This window comes from Rana temporaria, chromosome 7 (assembly GCF_905171775.1).
Source record: "Rana temporaria chromosome 7, aRanTem1.1, whole genome shotgun sequence".
In the NCBI taxonomy this organism is placed as follows: domain Eukaryota; kingdom Metazoa; phylum Chordata; class Amphibia; order Anura; family Ranidae; genus Rana; species Rana temporaria.
The window spans coordinates 180,098,911-180,125,949 of NC_053495.1; the positions used below are offsets into that span (position 1 = coordinate 180,098,911).

At 42.1% G+C, this 27,039-nt stretch overlaps 1 protein-coding gene across 1 annotated transcript in view; it reads left to right on the plus strand.

Annotated features, from left to right (window-relative positions):
- COL24A1 (collagen type XXIV alpha 1 chain) overlaps window positions 1-27,039 on the plus strand; it is a 359,199-nt gene that overhangs the window by 176,117 nt on the left and 156,043 nt on the right. The window contains exons 10-14 of the mRNA XM_040360554.1: window positions 3,656-3,700; window positions 6,825-6,878; window positions 9,475-9,519; window positions 20,651-20,704; window positions 22,420-22,464. Of these exons, the coding sequence (XP_040216488.1) occupies window positions 3,656-3,700; window positions 6,825-6,878; window positions 9,475-9,519; window positions 20,651-20,704; window positions 22,420-22,464 (243 nt within the window). The remainder of the gene's footprint in view (window positions 1-3,655; window positions 3,701-6,824; window positions 6,879-9,474; window positions 9,520-20,650; window positions 20,705-22,419; window positions 22,465-27,039) is intronic.

Sequence of the window (27,039 nt, forward strand, 5' to 3'; positions counted from 1 at the left end):
ATGAAAGTAGTGTAGTAGTGTGAACCCAGCCTTACAGCTGCAAGTCTTTTAGGGATGTCTCTACCACCTCTGCACATCTAGAGAGTGACATTTCTGCTCATTCTTCTTTGCAAAATAGCTCAAGCTCTGTCAGAGTGATTGGCGAGTGTCTGTAAACAGCAACTTTTAAGTCTTGCCACAGATTCTCGATTGGATTTAGGTCTGGACTTTTACTGGGCCATTCTAACACATAAATATGCTTTGATCTAAACCATCCCATTGTAGCTCTGGCTGTATGTTTAAGGTCGTTGTCCTGCTGGAAGGTGAACCTCCGCCCCAGTCTCAAGTCTTTTGCAGACTCTAACTAGTTTTTTTCTAAGAATGCCCTGTATTTGGCTCCATCCATCTTCCCATCAACTCTGACCAGCTTCCCTGCCCCTGCTTAAAGTGGTAGTATACTCTGTACTACCACTTTAACCTACAGGTAAGCCTTGGCGCGGCTTTTTTGTTTTCCTATTGTCTATTGTGTGTATCGCACGCTAGCTGCTGCCTTCGGATTTTCTGTGTAGTAGCGCGGTTTTCGTTTTTCCCCAGGTAAGCCTTTCACACTGGGTAGGAGAGGTGCGGTGGTGGTATATCGGCGCGATTTTTAGTGCCGCTATACCGTCATATTTATCGCAATATTTGGCCGCTAGCGGTGCGGTTTTAACGCAGCGGCACATTGCCGGCAGTCTTACTGCGGTTTCCCATTGATTTCAATGGGAAGGAGTGGTATAGCAGCGGTAAACACCCCGCTCCTATACCGCTCCAAAGATGCTGTTTGCAGGAGATTTTTTTTCCTCCCGCCAGCGCATCGCCTCAGTGTGAAAGCCCTCGGGTTTTCACATTGAAAATGCTGGGGCAGGATTATTTCAGGCGATATTTATGCTCTATTTTAAGCGCTAAAATGCCTGAAATACGCATCAGTGTGAAAGGGGCCTAATGCTCTCCTTGCCCAGCCTGTCAGTTTAGGTGGACGGCCATGTCTTGGTAGGTTTGCAGTTGTGCCATATGCTTTTCATTTTCGGATGATGGATTGAACAGTGCTCTGTGAGATGTTCAAAGCTTGGGATATTTATTTATAACCTAACCCTGCTTCAAACTTCTCCACAACTTTATCCCTGACCTGTCTGGTGTGTTCCATGGCCTTCATGAGGCTGTTTGTTCACTAAGGTTCTCTAACAAACCTATGAGGGCTTCACAGAACAGCTCTATTTATACTGAGATTAATTGGTCCACTAGATCTTGGTTAGGAGTATTACAGGGGCTGAATACAAACACACGTCACACTTTTCAGATATTCATTTGTAAAAAAAAATGAAAACCATTTAACATTTTCCTTCCACTTCACAATTATATGCCACTTTGTGTTGGTCTATCACATCAAATCCCAATAAAATACATTTATGTTTTTGGTTGTAACATGACAAAATGTGGAAAATTTCAAGGGCACTGTACTTAAAAAATGTATGTATGTAGGTAAAGGGGGCTGTGCTAGGAAATTGACTGTTCTTGAAATGGTCAAATTTGCTTGCAAGATATAAACAATGTTTATGGAAAGGAAACAATGTGGTAAATAAGCATTTAAAATATTTTTTGTGCTTTTAACTGCTTTTTTTTAAGTTGGTGACCGGGTCTCTTTTAATAACCTGGAACTGCAATGTGTGTGAGTTTTTGTAGCGTACCGGAGCATCTCACCAGCTACTGACATCTTTGACGAATTGTGTTTTGGGCACTGGTCCTCTGCCATTTTAATAGGGTGGGCCAAGATGATGTCACTCCCTTGCATATGCAGGAGTTTATCCATCTCGGCATTGGTGAAATTGTACGTTGAGCTGCATGTGCATACAGGGCATAAAGGCAGGAAAAAACTTTAATGCAGAAGAGACATAGAGAGAGGTTTACCAGAATCTGGTGCAGCTGTGCATGTTAGCCAATCAGCTTCTAACTTTAACTTGTTCAATTAAGCTTTGACAATAAAACCTAGAAGCTGATTGGTTACTATGCACAGCTGCAGCAGATTTTGTGCCCACCACTTTTAATAAATCCCCCCTATAGTGTGTCTCTTCGGCCGCGTACACACGGTCGGTCCATCCGATGAGAACGGTCCGAAGGACCGTTTTCATCGGTTAACCGATGAAGCAGACTGATGGTCTGATGTGCCTACACACCATCAGTTAAAAAAACGATCGAGTCCAACGCGGTGACGTAAAACACAACGACAAGCAGAGAAAAATGAAGTTCAATGCTTCCAAGCATGCGTCGACTTGATTCTGAGCATGCGCGGGTTTTGAACCGATGCTTTTGCGTACTAACCATCGGTTTTGACCTATCGGTTAGGCGTCCATCGGTTGAATTTTAAAGCAAGTTCTACATTTTTGGACCGAAGGATAACTGATCGATGGGGCCCACACACGGTCGGTTTGGACCGATGAAACTGAACTTCAGTCCGTTTTCATCGGTTTTGTCCGATCGTTTGTACAGGGCCTTCTACAAAAAGAAATCCTGTCTGTTTGCCAATTTTTTCACTAAAGTTATGCCGCGTACACACGACCATTTTTAATGGTCTAGAAAAAACAACGTTTTTTTCAACCCGATTCTTGTCAAGCCTGCCTACGCATACACACGATCGTGAAAAAAAAAATGCTCGAACACTATAAAGGGGAAGTACCATTCGGATGGCGCCACTCTTGGGGCTGCTTTTGCTGATTTTGTGTTAGTAAAAGTTTGGTGAGAGACAATTCTCGCTTTTCAGTCTTCGTGCTTTTCAGTCTGTTAAAGCGTGACGAATGTGCTAGCTCCATTACGAATGCTAGTTTTACCAGAACGAGTGCTCCCGTGTCATATCTTGCTTCTCAGCATGCGCATTTTTTTCACGTCGTTAAAGCCTACACACGACCATTTTCACGATGTGAAAAACTACGCAAAACAATAGAGCATGTTCTAAATTTTTAAAGCCCATTTTTCACGTCATGAAAAATGCTCTGGAGCCCACTCACGTCATGAAAAATGCTCTGGAGCCCACTCACGTCATGAAAAACGGTCGTGTGTACGCGGCATTACACTTTAATAAACAAAAAACAAAAGGAAAAATGCTGCATTTCTGGTGCATGGACTCTTTCCACGAATGACCTTGCAATGTAGTGTTATGTATGCATGTTTAACCTATTGGTACTAGGGGAAATATAGTTGTCCACAGCAGCCAATTAACAGCCAGCTGTCATTTTATTTTTTCAACTAATACTTGATTGGTGGCTATGAGCAAGGCAACTCCTTATCAAACAACTCCTGCATATAGCTTAATTAGAGACGCTGAATGGGTTAACGATAATCAGAGTCTTGGTTCTTCCTAATGAAGTATTGCAATTACACAGAGGACATTCTTGGCGTGCTGTGTTAACTCTTATTAATTTGTTACATGTGAGATACCTAAATATTCCACATTAGATAAACCAAAGCAGCATGCCTTTCAGTTCAGTCAACTCACAAATAAGGATGAAGCTGTTTGCGGGTTAGCGGGGAAGAAATTCATTACTAGAGGCAAAATACAAAAACTCCACGCATTGTATGCAGGAGACAATAAGAGAGGCGTCTCAATGGGGAACTAACATCTCTCTCTCTCTTTCTTTTATCACAGGGCTTAGCTGGACCAGAAGGAATCCCGGGCCCTAAAGGGGTTAGAGTAAGTCACTGCATTTCTGGCTTGTGATGTGTAGAGCTGTGATGATGTGTTGCATGTGACTGATCGCAGCTCCTGATTGGTGACTGTCTGCCGAGTGTCAGGGATCTTTCCCCACAACACGCTGTTTACATGAAGGCAAACATTATTCCAGAGGTGCGCACGCTTGCAGGATAAAACGATCACATTTACATTTCCCCGAAATGAATGAAGTACATTAAAAACGTGAAGAGAGAAGTGACATTTCCTGCCTGGAGCATTTTGTATAACTGAGGCTGTCAGTGTTGAAGGAAGGTTTGGCAAGCTGGGTGAGAATTGCTGCAAGAGAATTTATGTGCATTCACCTGACTGCTTTAAGTGTACCTGTCATTGGTATAAGTGGAGTCTTTGCAATTACCATATTCTGCATATCTCCAATTCGTAACTGGAGATCTGGATCGCCGAGGCCACAGTCCACTTGGGTAAACCTGGGTAAAGTTATCAAAATTGATATTAGAACCTAAAAAATAACCTACAGGCTAAACAAAAATGGTGATCACCCCAGTGTATAATTAGATTTTAAAGCAAGGTGCACAAGAAAGGGCTTTGCACATACAAAATATAGCGCTACCCGTGAAATAGCCGTTGTAATGAGAGCACAGTTATTGATAACTGCAGCACAGATGATATTGATGACCAGAGTTCTCCCTCGCTAGTACAAAGGCTGGCAGCACACACCATGCACAGTTCAGGCATGCTGACACAAAAAGCAGTCTAGGAAATGTGTTTTTGTGATTTTGATATTAAATAAACTTGAAGGAGGTGCAGGGTAGTACGGGATACTCCAGAACACTAACAATACCAGAGGACACACTTCTTTATGTGCCAAACTTAATGAACAAATCTTCTACTACGTTCAGAGTATAATCCTCTTGTGAGAGATCAGAGGAGGCTAGAGGTATGAACCCCTCAGGAGAGGAACTATTTGGCCTCAGTTCAAAGGATGGTTCTCCCATGAGTGACTAAGGAAGGCCAGGGGTATGAACACCTCAGGAAGAACTGCTTGGTCCAAGTTCGAAGTACAGTCTTTCGCAGTCTACTTGACCCAGCTATCACAATAGTACATAGTCACCAGAATCTTTGTAGGAGATTAGTACTCACAAAGAGGCCAAGGGCAGCTGTACCCTCTGCTTTGCCACATCCAGAACCTTGATGAACAACTGTTTGGATCAATAGAAGGGCTTGGCGGGGGGGGGGGGGGGGTACCTTGACAGGTGGAATCCCTTGAAACATGAAGGCACTGCTGTTCTAAAGCTCAGACCATTTATGTGCTTCTCAGCGACCTTCTGGGCCCACTTTGTCATGGATTTCCTGCAGCACTATAAATATTCATGCTGCCTATTTGCCTTGCTCCACTCCCTATGTTCTAGACCAGTGGTCTCCAAACTGCGGCCCTTTGCTTGCCTTTATCCGGCCCTTGGGGCACTATCCCTCCCACTGATACAAGACACTATTCTGCCATCTGACACTGACAATGGAGCACCATTTCTCCCACTGACATCACTAATAGAGCACTATTACTCCCTATGATACCAGCAATGGGGCACCATTCCTCCTCCTAATTACAGATGTTCACTAACAATGATGCCAGGAAAATTTCTACTGCCACTGGCCATAGTACGGCTCTCCAACAGTCTGAAGGACAAAAAAACGGCCCTTTGTTTAGAATGTTTGGAGACCCCTGTTCTAGACAGTGATGGCGAGCCTTGGAACCCCAGATATTTTGGAACTACATTTCCCATGGTGCTCCCCTGCACTGCAGATTGCATGAGCATCATGGAAAATGTAGTTACAAAACATCGGGAGTGCCAAGGTTCGCCATCACTTCTAGAGTATCGGTGCTCAACCTGTGTCCCTCCAACTGTTGCAGAACTACAAGTCCCATCATGCCTCTGCCTTTGGGAGTCATGCTTGTAACTGTCAGTGGCTTGCATAGCCTCATGGGACTTGTAGTTCTGCAACAGCTGGACGGCCATAGGTTAAACACCCATGTTCTAGAGCTTACTAGAAGGCAGGGCAAAGCAATGAAACCTGCAGCCTGTGAATTCCAGAACAGCTAAAATAAAAAAATGCTCCAATGACTACAGAGGAACCAAAAGAAATACATTTACCTAACATCCTAGCCACCTAACTGAGAGAGTGCTACACAGGGGGTGAGATTTACCAAAACTGGAGCACACAGAATGTAGTGCACCTGTGCATAGTAACCAATCAACTTCTAGGGTTTATTGCCAAAGCTTAAGTGAACAGAATTTAGAAGCTGGTTGGCTAACATGTACAGCTAAACCAGATTCTGTGTGCTTCAGTTTTAGTAAATCTCCCCAAAATGTATTTTTCAGCACACTTATCAGCTAGCCAGCAAAAAAAAAAATAAAAAAAAATGGCACGTTAGAGAATCATACAAAAGTTTTTTGGATTTTTTTAAATGTCTACGGGCCAAATTAGCCATGGGTTCTTGTACATCACAAGCCAAAATCCCATTACTGTATTGCTGGGTAATCTTACATGGAATGAGTAAATCCTAGATTACCTTTATTAAACATTGCACCTTGCCGCACTCACTGTACAACGAATCTGTCATTCGAGGGATTACTTAGCCGCACATCAGAATCGGAAACTCAAGCAAGTTTTGGCAAAACTAAACTGTGCATGTACAAACACAACAATCAGAAAGCAGACAGAGGGAGTGATGTCAGAAGGATTATTCTGAATCCAGAAGCTTAGTAACATATTTGTCAAGGGGAAGTTTTTCTACAAGTGACGACTAACATCTCATTTTGGTCTCTGGGCCTGGCAGCTCAAAAACCACAGCAGACATCGCCGGGCAAAGAGATTCTGTTTCCAACAAGTGTCTTGTATGAATGATGCACATGAACATCCCCACTCAGCCAGCAGATGTGACTTTAAATACCTCCAGGTCATATTCATGCATGACTTGTATATTCCGTTCCATATTTTCCACTAGAAGTTTGACAAGATCCTTCGCTCTTAAAAGATTCAGAGTTGTTTTAGAGGCTCCGATAGTTGACTGCTCTGTGTTTGTATGTTTAAACTTGTAATAAAAGAAAACCTCTCTATTTATTTTAAGGGCTTTATAGGAATAGCTGGGTTGCCAGGACCTCCCGGACCTGAAGGAGAACGAGTAGGTCTAATTTTTCTTATTTTGAAACTTGAAAGTCTTGAAAATCTGCTGCCAATGGGACCTCACAATTTGCGGACTATAGTGACTTAGGGCCCATATACTGTACATGTTTGTACTTGGGTCAACCTTCATGCTTTGTGTGTTATGAATTGTTTTCAGTGCTATAAGTGTAGGTGGGGTGCAGTGTGGTGCATAAACAGTTCACATAATTCCCGGTAGGAAGCTTGACCAATCAGGTGCACTCACGGTTATAGCAATTGAACAGAACAGGTTCCAGCCAAAATGACAGCATTTTCAGAAAGGGGCAGAATGCGACCTGGCCATTTCATACCCAATTGGGAAGATGTCCATAAGAGTTGCGACCTACACTTTCCCTCCTCGTTAGAAACCTTTCCCTACCTCTAGTACTGTCCCTAAGAGACGGGGTACCTTTTCCTGCTCCCAGTCGCATACAGCGTTCCAAACCCGGGAGCCGGTGTCTTAAATAGGCTTTGCCTGACCCAAGATGGCTGCCAGAATCACAAGGGGCAACAATATCTAATCGAATTGCTTCTTCAGTGACCCAGGAAACCATAGAGGAACTAGGTTCCTCCTGATTTCCTCTCCAACTGCAGAGCTGCTGTGGATGGGCACAACCTACAGTGGAGGAAATAAATTACACCTGCCTACACACTGTTTCATACAGTCAGTTTTCTTTGCAAAATGGTGCCTGATGGCCAAGTGCCCAGAGCCACTTACCTCATCATAACTCCCCCACCCAGCTAACAAAATATACACTACTAAACCTATCCTTTCCACTTCCACATAGGATAGGTTCTTCCAAGCACTCTTTATCTACTTATGGTTGGTCATGGTTGGTTCAGTTTAGCTGCAGTTTGTAGAATGTGTTGTACCAAAAAACAATATCAAAATTGCACCTCGCTATCTCTAACTGTTCCATAAAAACAAAACAAAACCCACGTTAGAAACAGACTCTTGCGAATACACGTGAAGCCCTGTACACACGATCCGATATCTGATGGAATCTATTCCGATCAGGGCTCAAGTCCTGCGGGAACGCGTGGGAACGGAGTTCCTGCACTTTTTTCACAGCAGGAACTCAGTTCCCTTTGCAGGACTAGAGCAGCCGAGCCACCCGAGCCAATCCTTCACTAAGCCGCAATGTCTCCTGGGAGCTTTTGTCATTGTTCCCAGGAGACATTGCGGAGGTCTGCCACAAGTTATTGCGGGATTTAGAAAGAACTTGCGGTTTAGTAATTATGCATATGAGCGTATCTTTTTTTTTTTTTTTTTTGGTGGGGGAGTGGATCTTGGGTGGGAGTTCCGACACTTTTTTCCCCAGGACTTGACCCCTGAATCCGATGGATTTTTTCGTCGGATATCCAATGAAGCTGACTTTCATCAGTCTTGCCTACACACCATCAGTCAAAAATCCGATTGTGTCCAAATGCGGTGACGTACAACACTACGACGAGCCGAAAAAAATTAAGTTCTATGCTTCCAAGCATGCCTCGACTGGATTCTGAGCATGCGTGGATTTTTGACCGATGGAGTTCCATACAGACGATCGGATTTTTATTTAGTTTTTTTATCCATAGGAGAAATTTAAAACATGTTCTTTTCTTTTGCACCGATGGAAATAAAACCGATGGGGCCCACACGGACAAACCGATCGTGTGTACAGGGCTTAACTCTAAACTATCTGCGTTCCCAACTAGTTGACATAGGACAGTGCATTAATTAAAGGCAATGTACCAGGACGAACACCCTTCTCCTTAAGGCCTCGTTCACACTTAGGGCCGTTCGGGTCCGTTTGTCACGGACCTGAACGGTCGCTCCATGCATCGCTATGGAGCGTCGGATGTCAGCGGAGACATGTCCCCTGACATCCGACCCGCTAAAAACAGACGTATGGGGGCCACGTCCCCATCCGTCCATTCGGATCGGGTAAGATCTGATTAAAAACGGACATGCTGTCCGTTTTTATCAGATCGCTCCATAGGGAGACAGCGGTGCCCCAACAAGCCCCGCCCCGCTCAGTGAGCAGAGAGGAGCTTGTCATCCGTCGGCTCAGCAAGGATCTGCGGACTAATCTCCCGCTGAGCCGGCGGGAGCAGGCGGACTCCGTAGAGACGGAGTCCGCCAAGTGTGAATGAGGCCTTAAGGTGCAGCAACACACGAGAAACCCAACAACACTCAAGACAGATGAAGAACCACATTGACTTTCTTCATCAATATAACAAAGCACTGCATGTAAATGCACTTAAGTGGACCTATAGCTTTGCAATGCTGAGAATATCAGTTTCCCAGCTGCCACTTTTTCATTCTTTCTGGGTTACTGACCTGGAACAAGTAAAGTCAGAACTCTGCAAACTATCCAGAATATTAAAAGTAATTTCTTTCATGCTACACAATAAGTGGTTAATTTGAATTTAGCGCTAAGATAACAGGTTTGCTTAACCATAATAACCCAAAATGAGAACTGTTTTAGGACACAGGGAACGTTTTGTTAAATACACATTTTATGTAACAAGCATTTATAAAAATGAAACCGCATCTCTAACAGAAACGTTACTAATCATTTTTTCTCCCTTAGGGAATGCCAGGACCACCTGGGAAAAAAGGATTGAAAGGCGCCCAGGTGAGTGCCAAGTCATGTACAGAGAATGTGTTTTATTGCAAAGGGGAAATTGTGGTTTTACAGATAATCATTTCATCCGTTAGAAGGTGTTTAGTGATTTATTAGTGTTTTGAAATGCTCTGCAACTAAATATATAGGAAAATAAAATAATGAGGATGCAATGAATGCAATTAGAATTGCTAATGAAGGCATTTTAAAGTAAGCCTGTCATAAACAAATAAGACTTTATTTGCCTAAGGGCACTTTCACACTGAGGCACGGGAGTGTTGGTGGTAAAGCACCGCTGGTTTTAGTGCTAGAGCTGCGCCTTACCTTAGTTTTAGAGGTGCTTTTTCGGCCGCTAGCGGGATGCTTTTAACCCCCGCTAGCAGGCAAATAAAGGGTTAAAAGTGGCAGCGGCGCTGAATGGGCAGGGGCGCTTTAGGAGCGGTGTATACACTCCTCCTAAAGTGCCTCCAAGATGCTGCTTGCAGGACTTTTTTTTACGTGCCGCAAGCGTACTACTCCAGTGTGAAAGCACTTTGCAGGTGCTATTTTTAGTGCTATAGCGCCTGTAAAGCACCTCAGTGTGAATGTAGCCCAAAAGTGCAAGTAATTGAAGTTTTTGTTGGTGTTAGTCCAAGGAGTCCTCAAAAATGGGCACGGTTGTTACATGGTCTTCCAACTTCAGATGCAACTTTGACATGCTTCCCCCTTGGGTTAGCACTTTCCAGAAGCCTCAGTGATTAATAGAGAGAAACTCATTACATAATAGGAAGAAGCAGGAGTCAGAGCTAAAAGTGATACTAAAGTCAAAGTGCTAATAATAATAGTTTTGCACATAGCAGCCCAGATCCTCCTCTTCTCGAGTCCCTCTTCAGAGCTACTGGCCCCTCCCTCCTGACAGGTGCCCCCACAGCAAGCAGCTTGCTATGGGGGTACCCAAGCTGAGCCACAGCTCTGTGTGTTCATTCAGACACAGAGCCGTGGTTCGGCCCTGCCCCCTCTCTCTCCTCATTGGCTAACTGACTTTGATTGACAGCAGCGGGAGCTAATGGCGCCGCTGCTGTGCCTCAGCCATTCAGGAGTGAGAGTCCCGGAAGGCCAAGGCAGTCGTGCACATCGATGGATCAGGATGGGGCTCAGATACACACAGAAGTTTTTTTATCTTAATGCATAGAATGCATTAAGATAAAAAAAAACTCTGCCTTTAGAACCACTTGAAGTCTACAGCCACTTTAAGTGAACCTAATCAGACCTAAAACATTTCTAAGGTAACATTATTGCTGAACATCTGGTTTAGACATTCAATTGATCCCTTCAGAGCTAGCTTGGACCCTGAGGTTATGTTATATATGGGGCTTTGACTTTTGCTTAAAGGGGTTGTAAAGGTACAATTTTTGTCGTGCTCCCCCCTTCCTTGGACTACAGGAGAGTCAGGACGCTCTCTACGTTGCAGATAGAGAAAGGAGCTGTGTGTTAGAGGGCGTCCTGACTCTCCTGTAGTCCAAGGGAGGGGGCGAGCATGACACTCCACACCAGGGAGAAAGCTTTGCATTACTGTGTGGAGTTACAGACAGAAGAACAGGAAGTGAAGATTTCTCAGAAGAAATAAGGACATTTATAAGCAAAATGGAAGGATGAGGTAAGTGAAGGAGGACTGCACTAAGGTAAAGGAAGCTATTTAGGAAAACAAATTTGTATCTTTACAACCCCTTTAAGTCAAGATTAAGTCTTTCCCTTTCCCAATTTAAGCACCACTTCTGTAACTCAGTTGCAAAATGCCAGAACTTTGGTGGATAGTAGAAGCTCAGGGGCAGATCCACAGACAGAGTACACCGGCGTATCCACTGATACTCTGGCGTACTTTCAAATTACCCGCGTCGTATCTTTGGTTTGAATCCTCAAACCAAGATACAACGGCATCTGGGTTAGATCCGACAGGTGTACGTCCTCGTACGCCTTCGGATCTAAGATGCAATATTTTGGCGTCCGCTGGGTGGCGTTCACGTCGTTTTCCGCGTCGGGTATGCAAATTAGCTACGCTAATTAGATACGTGCGGCCGTCGCATTCTCTTACGTCGTCTCTAGTCGGCTTTTTCCGGCATATAGTTAAAGCTGCTATTTTGCGGCGTATAGTTAGACTTGCCATGTTAAGTATGGCCGTCGTTCCCGCGTCAAAATTTGAATTTTTTTTTGCGTAAGTCGTCCGTGAATCGGGATGGACGTAAATCACGTCTAAGTTAAAAAAAATGACGTCATTTAGCGCAATGCACGGCGCTAAATTTAGAAACGGAGCATGCGCAGTTCATTCGGCGCGGGGATGTGCTTCATTTAAATGAATCACGCCCCCTAATCGCCGATTTGAATTCCGCCACCAAAGATAAACTACGCCGCCGTAACTTACGGCGCAAATTCTTCCAGGATTCGATTTAAAGCCAGGTAAGATACGGCTGCGTAGCGTATCTCTGATACGCTGCGCGGGTGCAGGTCTCTGTGGATCTGCCCCTTAGACTTTTGAATGACAGGGAGCAAGATTTAGCACTCTGAGTGCTATGGCTTAATCTCAACTTCAAAAACTCTTGTTACCTTAGAAATGTTTTTTATCCAGGTCAGGTTCTCTTTAAAAGCACTGAAGTTCAAGAGGTTGCACTGTTCCCAAGGGGTAAAATGTAAGAAATTGGTGAGCGTTCTGCCCTTCCTCCATCCAAACCTGGAATAATTCTTTTGGACAGAATAACCCATTCAGATTCAGCTCTTTTATACCAAAGTACACATCTGATGAATAACACAAATGTGATTGTAGACCAGTAAATGTTTCACAAATGTTACAGTTTCAGCAGCGGACCTCATGGCGGAATATGTAATAAACCGGATAACAGAGGGACCGTTCACCTTAGAAGTGCTTTCCAAACACATTCTGCAGTTACAAGGATCTAAAAACTGCGATAATTGGTTGGGATCCAGTTTCACTGCACTCCTGAGTTATTTTAGGTTGTCTTGCAGCACCTCTTTGGAAAACACACACATGGACAACGAGCATTACATCATTCTGGCCTTGTATAGAGCGCATCACAAACATATGGCAATATAAAGCCTGACAATGTAGCCAAGTTGCAGCTTTTAAAGACTGGACTTTGGCCCAGACGGAGATTTTGCTTTCCAGCGACATGCTTTATCGAGCTACATGGAAATATTCATTAAAAACTGGTGTTTTAATTCAAAGGGGGGTTTTTGGATAAAAACGTACCATCGGATATTAATTTTCACTGGTCTGGCTATACAAAACTGCTAAAAGCAGAGTAGTTGTGAAATGGTATTTTCTTGGCACTATATAAATCCTGTATAATAATAATAATAATAATTATCCAAGCAGATATAAAATAAACAGTTATATTCATTATGAAATCATAGCTTATATTTTTAAACACAACCAGTTTAGGTACCTGAATGCTGGCTGAATGTGGAAAGGGCAGCGCTATTTTATGCTCTGTGATAGGAGGAGAGAGCAGAGTGACTATGTGCTGCTGCTTTTTCACTGTCCAATCACAAGCTGGGGCAGGAAGGTGACCTATTTGTATTGTTTAACTACAGCAGGGAAAGTCAGGTCACTAACCTTGCTCTCCCCTCTCTCATTCCTGTGTAAATCTTAGGGCTGTATGGAGAGAAATGCAAATCTTTTGGCAGGTAAAATATTGTGTAGGGGTGGGAGTAGGCGTGAAACAAATATACCTTCACAAAGGCACCGTCCCTGAAGAATACAAAATTAAAATTTAAAATAGAGTGGGGTGGGACTTTAAATGTGCCTTAGTGGGATGTAGATAATAATTTATTACACTTTTTATATATATATATATATATATATATATATATAGAGAGAGAGAGAGAGAGAGAGAGAGAGAGAGAGAGAGAGAGAAGCTTTATTTGCCATCCGTGGATGGAGATATTAAAAATATATTACAATCTAAGAAAGAGTACAGTCTACTGTTTCTTGAATTCAGGGTGTGCGGATCCTAGTATAAGATCTCGAAGATATGGCCTACACGTTTCGTCAGGGCCTTTAAAGCAGCACAAAGAACAACAACAACATGAAAATATAAGGAATATCATAAAGATGCAAAATAAGTAACATTGAAGCGCATTTGTGAGGTCAGGCACTGATGTGGATGATGTGGGCCATCCCCAAACTATTCCCATAAAGTTGGAAACACAAAATTGATCTTAAATGTCTTGGTATGATGACGCCTTAAGAGTGCCCTTCACTGCAACTAAGGGGATAAGCCCAAGCTCTGAAAAACAACCCCACACCATAATCCCCCTCCATCAAATGAGTTGGTCTAGTGCACAAAGCAAGGTCCATAAAGACATGGATGAGCGATAGAACACTTTTGGGATGAATTAGAGCGGAGACTGCGAGCCATGACTTCTCGTCCATTCAGTGCCTGACCTCGCAAATGCACTTCTAAAAGAATGGTCAAACATTCCCATAGACACACTCCTAAACCTTGTGGACAGCCCTCCCAGAAGAGTTGACATTGTTATAGCTTCAAAGGCTGGGCTAACTTAATATTAAACCCTACAGACTAAGACTGTGATGCCATTAAAGTTCATGTGCGTGTAAAGGCAGGCATCCCAAAACTTTTGGTAATATAGTGTATTTTAGGCACTATGGGCCAGATTCTCGTAGCGTGGTGCATTGTTGCGGCCGGCGTAGCGTATCTCTGATACACTACGCCGCCGTAACTTAGAGCGTATTTTCCTTATCCTCAAAGAAGTTGCGCCGTAAGTTACGGCGGCGTAGTGTAATTTTGGCGGCGTAAGGGCGCGCAATTCAAATCGATGTGATGGGGGCGTGTTTTGTGTAAATACGTTGTGACCCGACGTAAATGACGTTTTTTTTGAACGGCGCATGCGCCGTCCGTAAGGGTATCCCAGTGCGCATGCTCGAAATTAAACCGGAACAAGCCAATGCTAAGGCTGCTTTCACATTGCAGCGTCGAGCTGCGGTGACGGTATAGCCGCGCTATTTGTAGCGCGGCTATACCATCGTGTTTACCGTGATATTCGGGCGCTAGCGGTGAGGTTTTAACCCCCGCTAGTGGCCGAAAAAGGGTTAATACCGCCCGCGGAAGGCGCGGTAGGAGCGGTGAACACACCGCTCCTATACCGCGGTAAAGATGCGGCTAGCAGGACTTTTGGAGCGTTCCTGCTAGCGCACTGCTTCAGTGTGAAAGCCTTCGGGCTTTCACATTGAAGACTACAGGGCATGATTTTTCATGCGGTATAGCAGCGCTATTTTTAGCGCTGTACCGCATGAAAAACGCCCCAATGTGAAAGGGGCCTTACGACGGTGACGTCATTCTACGTAAATCCCTATTCGCAAATGACTTATGCAAACAACGTAAAAAAAATCAAAATTCGACGCGGGAACGACGGCCATACTTAACATAGGATATGCCTCATATAGCAGGGGTAACTATACGCCGGAAGAAGCCGAACGCAAACGACGTAAAAAAATGCGCCGGCCGGACGTACGTTCGTGGATCTCCGTATCTAGCTAATTTGCATACTTGACGCAGAATTCGACAGAAACGCCACCTAGCGGCCAGCGGAAAAATCCACCTAAGATCCGACGGCGTACTAAGACGTACGCCTGACGGATCGAGCCCAGATGCAGTCATATCTTGTTTTGTAGATACAAAACAAAGATACAACGCGGGAACTTTCAAATTATGCGGCGTATCAATAGATACGCCGGCGTAATTCTTCTGTGGATCTGGCCCTATGACTTTATTAGAGAAAACTGTTTGAGGTCACCAGCAATATGATAGGCATTCATATAAATCAATATCCTATATTCATACCCATGCAGGTGATATAAGAACTGCAAAGCTATGATGGTATATTGTAGTTTCGTCCTGCTTTAACAGTCTTGTGGGGTATGTGATTCGCAAGAGAGGATGAACAGAATTAAAACGAATACTTCACTTCAACCGTGCACATGCTGTATGTTGGCAGTTCCGCTTTAAGAGACATCGGTAGTACGTGTACTATTATTCAGCTGAATAACTTTATGCAGCACATGGTTTAAATCAAAAGAGAAGACGTGTTTTGTTACATTTTTCCGAAGCATCACCTTAGTTCGTGAACCCTGGAGGGTTATTCAGACCTTCCCAAAAGTGTTGTTTCTTAAAAAAGAAATTCTTTGTTTTCACACAAAGAATGAAAAAAGTTGCTGTGGAGATTGCAGATGTGGGTGTGTTGGGATGAGCAGTAGCATATTTGTGTACAAGGGAGTTCAAAAAGGGGATTTCCATAAAAAGAGTTGACCCTTGCCAAAAATGATTATACCTTTGAGGGTACTCTGGTTCCCATGGGCCTCTTGTGCGCAACAGCAGGACCTGTACGTTGTGATCGTATGAGTGCAGTCTGAGGTCCACCCTACTGGAAATAATGTAACAATTCCTCCAGATTCAAACACAGTTTGCAAGGCCAAGTCAGACTTTAAATTTTAAATGCCCTTGCCTTCCCTATCCCTCATGAACTAACTACCGCTACCAGAGCCCCCATCCCAACGTTTTACTTACCGTTACAGCAAACCTGCATCCTGTGCACTGTTTACTGACCCTTAAAAAATAAAAAACAAACTTTTACAACCCCTTTAACAAAAATTCTGCATATTGACCTCTTATAGACTTGTATGGGGCCAACCCAATATGCAATGCCAGTGTCCAGGATAGCCTTATACAAGTCTTTAAGTGTTCAGTGCATAGGTGTGCCCTGCACCAAAGAGGATCTCTACCCAAAGTGAATTAATCATTGCACAGGATGTGACCCTGTTGCAGAGGTAAGTCAGGGGTGGGGAGCGTTAGTGCAGGCTGGGTAAGGAGGGTAGATAATGTGGTCCTGATTCATATCTGAGCTTTTTGAAGCTTGAAGCTCAAAGCTCCAACACACTTAGCAACCTAAAATCGATGCTTATAAATTGTGCCTGTTCCCATATGAGCACTCGGTGCCTGTAGCTCGACACCTGAAGCTCAAATTGGTACATGAGCTACTTTTGAAGCAGTATGGGACATTTTTGGCCCCACGTGAGCCTCTGAAAGATGCCTAAAAAATACCAGAAGATGAGCGTTTTTTTCAGGCCTAAATAACCATCTCCTCCTCCTAGTAACTAGCTTTCCATTGGCTAAAACAAAGATGCTCACGCCTAAATATGCCCAAAAAAATCTAAGAAAAAAACACTCCAAAATTCCCTGAAAATGCTTACGTCTAGGCGTGGCAACTTAAGGGTTGAAAGTAAGGTTGTTTGTTTAAAGTTGACCTCTGGACAGAAAAATATCATACTAATATTACCTTAGAATATTTTAGCTTGTATTATACCTTTGAAAGCACTATTGGGCCATCTGATGCCTCACCATGCAAAATCTGGTCTCCAATGACCCAGTGCCTTAGGACCATGGAACAGAGGTTTTGACATGCTGCGTCATCCATTGGTGTTACAAGGTGCTGGGTATCACTTAACCCAAATGAGTAATTGATAGCAATTCCTGATTAGTTTAACAACCCAGGTCATTTTGATCATATCCAGTTTTGCAGTTGTTGTTCAGGACGAAAATGAACTCGTTGCCAGCACACAAGCCCCAAAGAAAGGGGACGTTTTGACCAACTGAAATACATTGGATTTCCTTTTCCTATGTCATAATAAAATATGATATCTTGTGATATCTCCAACTTTATTGCCTTTAAAAGATGTACGAGAAAAAACATTTATAACTCGATGGACCACTTGGTCTTTTTTTCTCTGCTGTCACTCTTCTATGTTCCTGTTTTACAAAATATGTATGGCCGCCATAACAGGGAGGCAAACTCTAGTTACAGAAAAGGTACTTGGACTCGTACATTATTGCAAATTATTGCAAATTCTGTTTAGTGATGAGTGTCAATGATTGGTGCATGGAGTTCAGCTTTAACTAAAAGTGTTTCTCTTAAACATGCAGACTTATCAGTAAACAAGCCAAGGCAAATCCCAATTTTGCACATTTTTGCAGTGTCCCTGTTTCCAATAATCAGCACTTCACAGGATAAATTCTCAAAGGAAGACATACTGAGGACACGGGAGAGTGATCTGCAACAGCTGTTCACAGGCTGAGTATCACTGCGTCTTATCAAAGCGAAGGGAGTGATGTCATCTCTGCAGTGCAGAGGATGAGGAGGAAATGGATGCTGAGACTTCCTTGCTGTGCTTTTGTTTTCCTGTAAATGTTCCAGCAGATTAAACTAGATTAAAAGCCAAAAGGTTTCAAGTAAATATAAACCCAATTTCTAAAATCTCATATAAGCTCAAACAAGCAATTTTTTATATTTTTAGCCTGCAGCTTTCACAAAATTTTTGTTTGGTGATCTTGCCATCAAGGTCAATGTTCACTCCCTGGTATAGGGTGATACGCTGTGTCCCTATCTCCCAATTGTGTTCTTGCATTGTCACACTGTCACAGGGGCCTTCAATGAAAACACTAAGGCCCCGTGCACACGGTCGGACAAAACCGGTGAGAATGGACCGAGGTTCAGTTTCATCGGTCCAAACCGACCGTGTGTATAGCCCATCGGTCTGTTTTTCTTCGGTCCAAAATTTTAAAACATGCTTCAAAACCGAACCGATGGACCGATGCCCGATCGGTCCAAACCGATATTTAGTACAGAAAGCATTGGTTCAAAACCCGCGCATGCTCAGAATCAAGTCGACGCATGCTTGGAAGCATTGAACTTCGTTTTATTCAGCACGTCGTGTGTTTGACGTCACCGTGTTCTGACCCGATCGGTTTTTGGAACGATGGTGTGTACACACATCAGACCATCAGGCCACTTCAGCGGTGAACCGATTAAAATGGTCCGTCGGACCATTCTCATCGGTTTGGTCTGACCGCTTCTGTGCAGGAGCTTCCTGTAATAAAGACTGGTCACTGCTGCTCTCTCTCCTTGTGCAGGGTGACTGGTCTTGCCTCCGCCCCCTCCTGTAGTTTTCTACAGGTAGCCTGTAGTGGATGGAGCCTGCTGGCTCTTCCCACCGCTCTGCTCCCTACACAAGCTATATAGAGATATAGAGATATTTTCACTGCTCTTTTTTACAAACTCATATCTGGATTTGTTGATGCATTTCTGTGCACACAAACCAGTGTGAGATCAATATATAACAGGATTATAGGTATTATTTTAATACTTACACTAATATTACCACTATATACACTAATATTAGCAAAAGTATTTGAATGCCTGCCTTTACACGCACATGAACTTTAATGGCATCCCAGTCTTAGTCCGTAGGGTTCAATTTTGAGTTGGCCCACCCTTTGCAGCTATAACAGCTTCAACTCTTCTGGGAAGACTGTCCACCAGGTTTAGTAGTGTGTCTATGGGAATGTTTGACCATTCTTCCAGAAGCGCATTTGTGAGGTCAGGCAGTTATGTTTAGTTGAAGCTGTTATAGCTGCAAAGGGTGGGCCAACTAACTAATTATTGAACCCTACGGACTAAGACTTTGATGCCATTAACATTCATGTGCGTGTAAATTCAGGTGTCCCAATACTTTTGGTAATATAGTGTGTGTGTATATATATTTATATATTGGTGGAACTAAATACACACTTGACATTTTATCAGCAGTTCTTAAAAAAGGGATACATGTCTTATTTAGGAATTAGGGAAAATGCTGGAAAAAATTGTTAAAAGGGGTTGTATGGTCCTTTTAACTTTCTTTAGATATACAGTACATGGCCTGTGTTAATGTTAATGGGCTTTGTGCTTGTGTGGCATCAGCTTGGGACATATCTGAGTATTAGAATTCATTGACAGGATATCTGACCTACTTCTGACCTGCATTTGACCTACTTTAGGTGGTTTTTGCATTTCCATAGACATGTATAGAAATGCAACACCCATTTAACCACTTGGCGACCGCCCAATATATTTTTTTTCACACAAATAGAGCTTTCTTTTGGTGGTATTTGATCACCACTGGGGTTTTTATTTTTTTATTATATAAACGAAAAAAGATTCAAAATGTAGAAAAAAAAACTATATTTTTTGCTTTCTATTATAAAATGCACACATATATATATATATTTTTTTTAACAATAAGTGTATATTATTTGGATTCTGCAAAAGTTCTAGCATATACAAACTTTGATTTATTAAATTGGTTTTGTTTTTGCAGCTGCAGATGCTATGCTGTAATGGTGGTGATCAGCAACTTGTAGTGTGACCTTGATAGGGTGGTTGGCAATCTGGCGCTAACAGACACTATCTAGGAGGGTCACTAACTGACACCGATGTTGCTAGTGACACTAAAACAGTGATAATATTGTACACTGACACTGTACTAATGACACTGGCTGAGAAGGGGGTTAAATGTGTGCTTAACAATGTGTAATGTTACAGCTTTTACTTTCTGATCTGGCTTTTTTTCTCCCTGCTTTTCAGGGAGAAGAAACAGCTAGATCGCTGTTTATATGCACACAGAGTTCTGTGCCAATCAGCTGATTTCAGCTAAAATCATTGTGTCAGGACAGGTCTGATCATTGGAGAAGAGCACACTGAGTTGCCAGCATAGATAGAGAACTGACATCGGTGTGCTCTCCTGCTTAGTGTGGTGAGTTTTCAATTGGAATGCAAGGGGACTGACAGCAATGCCACAGATTTCACATAAGGGAAGCAATACAATGAGAATAGGATACTTTCTCATACAAGTACATGGTACAGCAGGCACATATCAGAAATAGGAAGTGTTGGGGTAACAAACGCTTTAAGCAAGAAGCAGGGAACTCCCTCTATTGGCAAAATTATTACTACCATAATTACAACACAAACAAAAAAATGACATTTTATATTTGTAAAAATTAGAAAATCATAAACATACTGTAATTGCAATTATAATTCAAAATAACTAAATACAGTACGCCTTTTTTAAAGTAGGCAGAATATTTTACTTGAAGGCTTCTTGTTTCTTCTTGGCCGGCTTCACTATAACTGGACTGGTTATACTATATTGCACAATGTGTATATTTTTCAACTTGCAATGTTATGCATGAATGCATATGTCAATACTGGCCATACTTCTAAACAATCCTTTGTTTTATGTCTGTGCTTCCTCTAGGGTTTTCTTGGAGACTTGGGTGATAGAGGGCCTCACGGACCAGATGGGAGCCCAGTAAGTATCTGCTTCATTTACAGAGCCTCAGTGTATTGCTGAAATACTAAACCTTAAAATTGGTAACACTGAATTGTGTTTGTATAACAATTTGTAAGCTTGTTTTAGCTCGGGGCAACAGGAACATAATGTCCCAAAAGCCTTTAAAAGGTGCTTGTGATGAGGAGTAATTCATTCAAGGCAATAGTAAATAATTTATTCCATTTAAGCAATTCCTTTCATCAGTTCACCAAATCAGTTCCGTATATCCATCATTAATCTTCATGAAATGATATGTTTCTTTTTAATGTCTGGTACACTTTCGGATCCTAAGTGAAATAACAGACTGATAATTATCATGTAAATGACTCATTTATCATATTTTAAATATGAAGTGAACCCTACTTTTAATCATTAAATAATACTTAGAATTAATGATTTTTTTTGTATTAATTCATCTTTATTTGAAAAAAAAATTCCTTATAATTACATATACAGTCCATAACATACATATTCGAATTATGGGAGGTGGTACCCTCAAAGTCCCCCACACCACTCAGAAAGAAAAGATAGAATTAATGATTTGATGTATTTGTCATTTGTTTTTCTGTAAGTCATTTCGAAGCAAGTTGGTGATTTGACAGTTCATGTGTTTGCCAAATGGGCTGGTCTTTTGGACAGTATTTGGACTTTTGTGAGTTCCTGTGTGATGCATTGAGCATGACTTTTAAAAAACATCACTAGTCACCGTAATGTGGGAGTATCTGCATTGCTGCCAGGAAGCTTGGCAAAGATTGATTGCAAACTTTATTTTTTAGAATGCCAAGTGCTCAAATTTACTGTTAGAGGAAGTAATACATTTGTTACTAGTATTTTTGGGTCTATTGTGATATTTAAGCACATTCAACGGAATGTATCAGCGCTTGGGACAGTAGCATACGAGAGGACAGGACCAGTACAACGCATTACAACTTCTTTGTTCTCTTTAACAAAAAAGACCACTTTCAGTGGAACTTTGCTGGCTTAATAGTGCTGCCATTGCACATCATATAGACCTATTGTAGAACTTACCTAAATCCAAGGCAAAGGTGATAAAACTGTGTAGCTTGCCTGATCTATGTAGAACCCACTATCTACTGGGGCTTTGCCCATTCTCACAAGTATATAGATCATGGCCAGGAATATTGCACATTATAGGAGACTTTTATAGATTTTACTTAAATCCCTGGCAGTAGCTGGGGAACTTCCTGTTCTACACAGTGCATTCTACTTCCAATGCTCCATCTACCTTAACATGGGTACAGATCAAAGACAGCCTGACCAATCAAGAACCAAGCTGCACTGATTCGCACTCTTGACATCACAAGCACACACCTGCCTTTAGAGTGAGCAGTAAGTACAACATTTGACCGCTGTGTAGTTCAGGTTTGGCCCTGCTGAATTAGGAAAAGTCCAAAAGAAGTGAACTTTTCTTTTTTGCCGTGCTTGGCCATGTCTGGACACTTGTGGGTAAATTCAGCAAACAATTAGGATGACAAGGGAGAAAAACTGTTTAGAATTGGAAGTACCACTATCTATTTTTTTTTTTTCAATAAAAGTTTGTAAACAAAAAAAAAAAAACCCGCAGGAACGCTGCAGGTAAACCACAGCAAAAAAAAAAAGAATTGGAAGTACCGTAAATATGGTAAGGTTAGATTTTTTGGCATTATTTGACATCACTCATTCTTGTTTTTTAGGGAACTGTTGGTGGTGTTGGACCTCCTGGGTTTACTGGTTTGAGAGTAAGTATAATTCTTCAGCGTTTGTCTAATATATATTTTTTAAGTTTTCGATATTATTGTAATAAGTTATACCTTCTGAAACTGCAGGGCTAGAATAGCAAATTGAAGAGGACATCTACAGCACTCCTGTTCCTCTTTCTACACCAACAGCTGCTAGGCTGGACTATTATTCAGCCACTTGTGGATTTGAATAGGGGTGCCGGGGGGAATTTCACTTGAAAGATTTTGATAAAATTAACATTTTACCTGAAAAAACAGAAACAAAAAAAAAAAAAGCCTGTTATCAGATAAAATAAGAAAACCAACTTTGGTATAATAATCACCTTTAGTCCAAAAATTTCCCAGACAACATTTGTTCTTCCACTAGATATTCTCACTACTTGCACTTAAAGCGGTAGTTCACCCCCCCCCCCGACACATTTTACCATCGAGACAGGCATTGTAGCGCGAGCTACAGTATGCCTGTCCCGATTTTTTTAACCCCGTACTCACCTTGTACTCGGACATTTCAGATTGAGATGGAGATGGAGATTTCGGCTCCCGCGGGGAATGGGCGTGCCTATGGAGAGGGAGGATGATTGACGGCCGGCCCTGGCACGTCACTCTCCCCGAAGACAGCCGGAGTAGGTCTCGGCTCTTCACGGCGCCTGCGCACAGGCTATGCGCACGCGTCGTGAAGACCAAGCCTATTTCGGCTATTTCCGGAGAAGCGTGACGCGCCAGAGCCGGCCGTCAATCATCCTCCGTCTCCATAGGCACGCCCATTCCCCGGTATCTTCGATGGACGACTACAAGGTGAGTACGGGGGTAAAAAATTTGGGACAGGCATACTGTAGCTCGCGCTACAATGCCTGATTTTAAGGTAAAAGAAAAAATTTTTTTTTTTTTTTTCGGCGATAGGGTGAACCCCCGCTTTAAGAAATACATTCTTCAATGTATTAATGATCACAAAGCTGCAATAATTTGTGTTGTTTATTTTTGTGTAGAGGAGACTCTCAAATGAGTAAACACTATCGACAGTGATCTTTTTAGCTATCTGCATATGAGGGATTATTCCCATAATCACAAATGTAAGGAGCATTTTTTCCACTGACACTAATGTACTATGGGCCAGATTCACAATCTTCTGATACGCCGTCGTATCCCTGTTTCTATCTATGCGGCTGATTCATAGAATCAGTTACGCATAGATATCCCTAAGATCCGGCAGGTGTAATAGTTTTACACTGTCGGATCTTAGGATGCAGTACCGCGGCCGCCGCTGGTGGCATTTCTCGTCGTAAACCAGCGTCGGGTATGCAAATTAGCACTTACGGAGATCCACAAAGGTTTTTCCCTTCGTGAAGTCGCCGTAAGTGTTAGTTTGCCGTCGCAAAGATAGGGTACCTTTTACAAAGTGTAAAGTTAGTACACCATGTAAAAGTATACCCGTCTTTCCCGCGTCGCTGTCAAATTTTTTTCAAATTTGACAGCGAGCGCGCCTGATTTAAATGGGACTCGCCCCCATTTGAATTGGCCCGCCTTGCGCCGGACTGATTTAGGATACACCGCCGCAAATTTCCAGGTAAGTGCTTTGTGGATCGGGCTCTAACTTGGGCAATTTGCGGCGGTGTAACTTAAATCGGAAAAGTTACGTTGCGCCCGCTGGTTGTGAATCTGGCCCTATGATCCTAGATATAGTACCGGTAATTATTAGCAGGGGTTCCCTGAGCTTTGAAAGTTATTTCAAGGGTTTTTAGCATGTTAAAAGGTTTGGTGAAAGCTGGCCTAGTGATTTGCTTTAAGGAAAACCTGCTATTAATGCTGACCGCACCTTCTGAAAGTTCCAGCTGTCTGGCTATGTTGCTAATTCAGTGGTTTCAGTACCTTCTGAGATACTGACAGCAAGTACAACAAGTATGCAAACCAGCAGTCCTAATTTCACCTTCTGCATGCTTTTTCTTGTCAGTCACTGTGAAAGAATTAAAGCCAGAAAACCAGCATTTTTTTTAGAAGATCTGAATTGGCAGCCTTCATATTGTTCTCAGTAGTAGTCTCATTTTAGGAGTTTGTATTCATAAGAGTTGATATTTGTGAACAACACTTGACGTTCAGTTAAGTCGATATGTAAATAGTCCTCTAGTGAAAGGTGCTGACTGCTCCACAGAGGATTTGTACAGAACATTATCTTTTTTCCTGTCCACAGCGGGCTCTGCCAGCTGGCCTCCTGCCCTCTAGCTTGCTGGACTTTACACACAATCAGCCTGGAACATTTTACTAGTTTGAGACAAAGGAGTGTTACTGAGCTGCCAACACAGAACTTCCATCCCAGCTGTAGAGCTCCGGCTCATAAGAGCCCTGTGATTTATTACAACTTACAGTTCTCAGCTACTGAAACTCAAGAGGCTTGTCCGAGACTCAACAAATGAATGGTCCTTACATTTTACAAGCTGATTGAAAGATGAATTCCAAGCAGATACAAAAACCCAATGAATGCATGTATATATAATAAAAAAAATCACAGAACGTACTTTCCCCATTTGGTTATCCCTCTCTTGATCTTAATTGGCCCACCCTTCACAATCCTAGCTGCATACGTGCCGGGTTCTTGCAGCCATAAGCCATCGCAATGTTTTTATCCATCTGAACCCAGATCATTTTTCCACTCTCATGCCTGCACAGTTGATCCTCTTAGCTTTTTATAGGGCCATCTTTCAAGTAAGAAGTTTCCAACCTACCCTTCCCAACCCTGGCTTAATACTTGCTGGGTCCTTACAGCCATGAGCCATCGCAATGTTTACATCATACCGTTCCTGGATATTCTTACCACTCTCTATGTCTGCACAGTTGATCCTCTTAGCTTTCTGTGAGGCCATCTTCCAAGGAAGATGTTTCCAACCCCCCCTTCCCAACCCTAGCTTCATACTTGTTGGGTCCTTACAGCCACGAGCCATTGCAGTGTTTGCATCCTACCGGGCTCGGATCTTCTTACCACTCTCTTTGTCTGCACAGTTGATCCTCTCAGCTTTATGTGAGGCCAACTTCAAAGGAAGATGTTTCCTTGGGCTGACAAGGAATATGTTGGCAGTAGGAGAGAGCAGATAGATGATCTAATCAGTGTGTTGCTACACTTTTACTGTCTAATCACAGGACTGAATGAACTGAAATATAAATCCTTTGGTAGGTAGGATAGGTCCCATAGATGTATTTAAGCAGTGTATTTATCTCTTGGCTTGGAGTTCAGATCTAAAGATTGCCCTGGTAAAACACATCATTTGGTCACTAATATACAAAGTGTAAAATTATCAGTATCTATGGACTAGATTTACATGGATGCATCTGCAGCCTAAATATGCTGGATTTACCAACAAATATGGTTTGCTATGGAGTACATGCTCCAGTGTCCTAACGTGTGTTAAATAAGTAATGGCATAATATCCGTGGTGACACAACAGCGTCATTCAACCTGGAAGAATGTGGTCATCCTGTAAGTGTAGGGCATCATGGAGCTATCATTTGAAGGGGCATAAACTTGGTACCCTGCTCCCACAGTGTAATGATGTTTAGAGTTGCACTGACATCATCAAGTGATTAAGGACCACCCAGCGCTGTAAAAGAGTAGCCCTGCATGTCATGTGACCAACCAAAAGACATCTAATAAAGGTGAATATAATATAAAATATAAAATAAATATTATTATAATATAACTATACTATAATATACTGTAATTCTAATATAAATATAAAATACAGCCAGAGAAGCCTCCGGGTGGTGGATTGGGATGGAGCATAGCCTGGGGTTAGGGTTGAATTTTTTCCGAGTGTATTATTTGAATTTGAATATTTTTCTATTTAGTATGCAAGGGAATATTTGAAGCCTTCGGATACTTTGGAATGAAAAACTTGGCAGACTTTTATCATGTTAATGTTAATTATCACAGATTCCTGATATGAAAACTTGACATTTTATATATTTATATATACACACACAAAAAATTGGATCCAATAGGAAGGATTTTTCGTAATGAGCAATGGTTTCCAATAATCTGATGATCTTTTAATACAAAACTGTAAAGGATGAGGCTGTAAACCAATCTTTAATACTTGATTATCTTTCTTAAACTGATCCCACCCACCCTTGTAACGGCTTTGAATTTTGCTTAACATCTCAAATTCTTTGCCGCACATGAAAACATGTAGTATATACATGGCACCAAATAAACACTTTTTCACAGTCAATTTTCTTACTGTGCATATTAGCTGTATTCTCCATATAAACTTACAATAACATCTGATAAACATGCAAAACCCATTCCAACTATATATGTAAACGTATAATATGCACAATGTATTACAAGAAATGCAAACATGTGTAAGCACTAAAAGTAGATCTGTAAATATATATGCCTGTAATCCCTCATGTATACAAAATGGCTCATTCATGGAATTGATACACCAAGCCAAAGCAGAAATATTTACAGACAAGTTATATTTTTCAACAAGCTAACAGATGCAAGCAATATCCAAACATAAATCAAACGTTATATTTAAAGCTTAACTCCAGCCTTAACATTAAGTATTGCACTGTTGTAAAGGC